This window comes from Limulus polyphemus, unplaced genomic scaffold (assembly GCF_000517525.1).
Source record: "Limulus polyphemus unplaced genomic scaffold, Limulus_polyphemus-2.1.2 Scaffold11942, whole genome shotgun sequence".
In the NCBI taxonomy this organism is placed as follows: domain Eukaryota; kingdom Metazoa; phylum Arthropoda; class Merostomata; order Xiphosura; family Limulidae; genus Limulus; species Limulus polyphemus.
Window position 1 is genome coordinate 6,078 of NW_013677552.1, and position 4,383 is coordinate 10,460.

The 4,383-nt window shown below is 35.9% G+C and overlaps 1 protein-coding gene across 1 annotated transcript in view; it reads right to left on the reverse strand.

Annotated features, from left to right (window-relative positions):
- Positions 1 to 2,239, reverse strand: part of LOC111083894 (myelin transcription factor 1-like) — a gene marked incomplete at its 3' end in the record, with an annotated part of 7,919 nt that extends 5,680 nt beyond the window's left edge. Inside the window, exons 1-2 of the mRNA XM_022380614.1 lie at positions 2,113 to 2,239; positions 929 to 988 (exon numbers count right to left, since the gene is read on the reverse strand). Coding sequence (XP_022236322.1) covers positions 929 to 988; positions 2,113 to 2,222 — 170 coding nt within the window. The remainder of the gene's footprint in view (positions 1 to 928; positions 989 to 2,112) is intronic.
- Positions 2,240 to 4,383: the final 2,144 nt, after the last annotated feature.

Below are 4,383 nucleotides of genomic sequence, written 5' to 3' on the forward strand. Positions count from 1 at the left end.
AATAATTCTTCTATCATATATGACCAAATCATGAACTTTATCTACAGTTTCTGGTGTGGTCGATACCGAGGGCTTCTTGACCTCGGATCATCTTTACATGATTGTCTACCGCGCCTAAGCTCAGCACACCACCTTTTTACTGTTAATTTGCCAGAGCACCATTTCTTAATGTTGCTTCCTTAATGTTGTCCTGGTGGAATTCGTGCAGTGAAATTTTCTTTTTAATAAAATATTTGATCACGGAAAGAAGTTCGATCTTCTCCATGATGTTTAACACTGCTCACTTCTTTACTTCGATAATCCACAGCACACAAAATAAGCTCGTTAAGTTATACGTTACGTGTTGTTTACCCATAAAAAAGGTCCAAACTTAATATTTATAGGTAAAGAATACATTTCAGTTTTTTATTTAGATAGAGCCACGAACTTATCGGACAACCCTCGTATATAAAACTTCAGAGTATATAGACGTTGTTAAAACGTGATGGTTTTAATATAAGGGATTAGTTTAATATGGAATATTGCGAGTGAAAGGAAGGGTTATTATTTTTCTTTTGTGAATGAAGTTAGTTGCTCTAAAAGCACAAACAGTTTTGCATGCGAAGGAAAAAATTTCGTGGGTTTCAATAACAAAATTATACACTTAACTAATCGCTCTGTTTATCTTAAACATTTTTTTTTTTGCATATTGATAACATTTGCTTTTCTTTTTGTTCGAATTTATTGGACACAACGTGAAATAACGAAACCAAAAATAAGCTCAAACGAAACGAGTAGCCTCACAACCTGAAGAAATTTGCTTAAAAAGTTCAAGAATATACTGAAAATAACAACTGAAATTTGCACAAGTAAGAAACTGATTCTTCTGTGTTAAAGAGAGCGTGGGCGCAACGCGACTTTGGTATAATATAAAATAACTTTTACTTACTTCAGGTCTTGGTGTTGAAGCTGAAGATTTGCACGATCAGCGTAAGGGCAACCAGACAAACTGATAAAGAAAAGAAAAGTGTACTAATGAAACCAGCTAAGACTATACTAGGAAAACACTGCTTATCAATGAAACCAGCTAACACTATACTAGGAAAAACACTTGAGTGATAATGGAACCAGCTAACACTGTAATAGGAAAAACACTTGAGTGATAATGGAACCAGCTAACACCATAATAGGAAAAACACTTGAGTGATAATGAAACCAGCTAACACCATACTAGGAAAACACTTGAGTGATAATGGAACCAGCTAACACTATATATAATAGGAAAAACACTTGAGTGATAATGGAACCAGCTAACACCATACTAGGAAAAACACTTGAGTGACAATGAAACCAGCTAACACTGTAATAGGAAAATACTTGAGTGACAATGAAACCAGCTAACACTGTAATAGGAAAACACTTGAGTGATAATGAAACCAGCTAACACTATATATAATAGGAAAACACTTGAGTGATAATGAAACCAGCTAACACCATACTAGGAAAACACTTGAGTGATAATGGAACCAGCTAACACTATATATAATAGGAAAAACACCTGAGTGATAATGAAACCAGCTAACACTATACTAGGAAAAACACTTGAGTGATAATGGAACCAGCTAACACTATACTAGGAAAACACTTGAGTGATAATGGAACCAGCTAACACTATACTAGGAAAACACTTGAGTGATAATGGAACCAGCTAACACTATATATAATAGGAAAAACACTTGAGTGATAATGAAACCGCGCGCTCCCCTCTTTCTTTTTTCAAGTGAGTGAAAGAATGGGTTAAGCGACGAGAGACATAATACACGGACACACATTAAAATGGCGTGTGTGTGTGTGTTTTAGTAAATACTCATTATTTTCACTAAAAAAAATATATATCAAAGCGCTTAATTTTGTATTATTGCAATATTGACTCTACCCTAATTACTCGCGCCCCTGGAGGGAGCGCCCTCAATCTGGGAATCGCTGGTCTATGGTACTCTAATTATGATATAAAAGCACCAAATGAGTTTGAATTGTTAATCCTAATAAGCTATTAATTTTCTTAATAAAAGGTAACTGACGAACTAATTACAAAATACTAATCATTCTTTTTTTTTCAACGTTGTAACATACCTTCGATGTGTGACGTAGTTTCCAGACACATGACCCATGCCGTCACATCCGGGTGTCGGACATTGAACAAGTTCTTTGCCCTCTCTGCATTTTGGTGATGTCTTCATCATTTTAAGTGGAGGCGGATTGCTACAAATGGAGTCACATAAGCTATGGAATTAATGGAGAAAGCATGGAAATGCCAACAGAACTCAAGAACCGAGACAAAATAATCATCTTAAAAAAAAAAAAAATGTTTGCTAATAGGAAATACTCGAGATGCGCTTCTTATATATCATTAATAATTGAAACTAATAACATTCGAACCCGACATTAAATCCACGAGAGTTAAAATGACTAATTATTTGCCTTCGAACTTCTTTGTATTCATACGCTACCTTAAGTAATGATACAGTAAATGGTTTGAGTGAAGAGGGAAAAATGTTGCCAAGTATGTTGCAAGTTTGTTTCGGATATTTGCGCGAATCTACAACCGTTATAGCCGTCTCTTACTTTGATCTGAGAATATATACTAGGTGATAAAAAAAAGGCAATGTGTAGAAACTACTTTTATGGCGTTTAGCACGTAAACAATGGTTCCTTACGCTACGTGGCAAAGGTCAAATGTGTTGAATTTCGCGAAAAGCGACACGAAGTCTATCTGAGCTAGCCGTCCCTAATTTTGAAGTGATAGACCAGAAGGAAGGCAGCTAGCCTACATCACCCATCGCCAACTCTTGGGCTACTTTAATGGGATTTAATCATCATTCTTAAAACGCACCTACGTCCACAAAGTTCGGAGCGCGATTTTACGGCAACGGAACACGAACCACAAATCCTCGGACTTTTAGTCCTGCACACTTTTCACTAGTATGATGACAAAGAAAGAGAGGTTAGCAGTGGGGTTCGTGAGACTACAAACAAAGAAACGTACTCAAGAAGTTCCAATTTAAAACGAGTTTTAATAAAAAGACATTCAATACACAAAATCTATCAAATCTGATATAACGACAGTCGCAAAACAGTTACTGTAATAAGACGTGTTGAAGTGCATTATATTTACATTATTTAAAGGGGAACTCCGGGATTACGACAAAGGCATCTAGGTAGGCTTAAATGGGTGCTTAACAAAGTTCTCGGTAATATTTTCGTATATATATATAATGGAGGACACTGGAGGCCGCCATTTTCCCTCCTTCCTCTGCTGTGACGTACTAGCGTACAGAAAGACAGGCGCACGTCATTGGCTTAATAAGACACGCCTTTGTGCTGTGCTCATGAACCCTACTGTTTGTTGCAGAATCTCATCACCAGAGGCAAAAAATATATACAGATGTTTTTGGAAGTTTTTAAATAGATATCTGAGGATAAATTTAATAATTTCTGGGTGTCAAGCATTTTCTCAAAAAAAGTCATATGAAAAACACAGAAATGTAATTTATCAATATATTAGAAATAATTCTATAATAAATAATAGGCATTAATGAACACTAAATGGGTTTACAAATGATCAAAAGTATATTTTATTGTATGTTCACTCATTATTTTACTAAAATAAACTTGTCATTATAGACTATAAAAGCGAGTTAACCCCTGTACTAATAAAAAGTGTGGCGGAAGGTAGTATTTTTCTCTCTTCACTTTTCTTCTTCATTTACATAGGCCCGGCATGGCCAGGTGGTTAGGGCGATCGACTCGCAATTTGAGGGTCGCGGGTTCGAATCTCCGTCTCACCAAACATGATCGCCCTTCAGCTGTAAGGGCATTATAATGTGACGGTCAATCCCACTATTCGTTGGTAAAAGAATAGCCCAAGAGTTGGCGGTGAGTGGTGATGCCTTCCCTCTAGTCTTACACTGCTAAATTAGGGACGGCTAGTGTAGATAGCCCTTGTGTAGCTTTGCGTGAAAATCAAAACAAACGAACAGTTTTTTTTATATTTGATTCCACAATGGGGCAATTTCTCTTAACTCGAAGTAAAATAAGTATTATTTTGGCTATGTGGCAAAGTAAAATAAGTATTGTTTTAGCTATGTGGCAAAGTAAAATAAGTCTTGTTTTAGCTATGTGGCAAAGTAATATAAGTCTTGTTTTAGCTATGTGGCAGAATGAAATAAGTCTTGTTTTAGCTATGTGGCAAAGTAATATAAGTCTTGTTTTAGCTATGTGGCAGAATGAAATAAGTCTTGTTTTAGCTATGTGGCAGAGTGAAATAAGTCTTGTTTTAGCTATGTGGCAGAGTGAAATAAGTCTTGTTTTAGCTATGTGGCAGAGTGAAATAAGTCTTGTTTT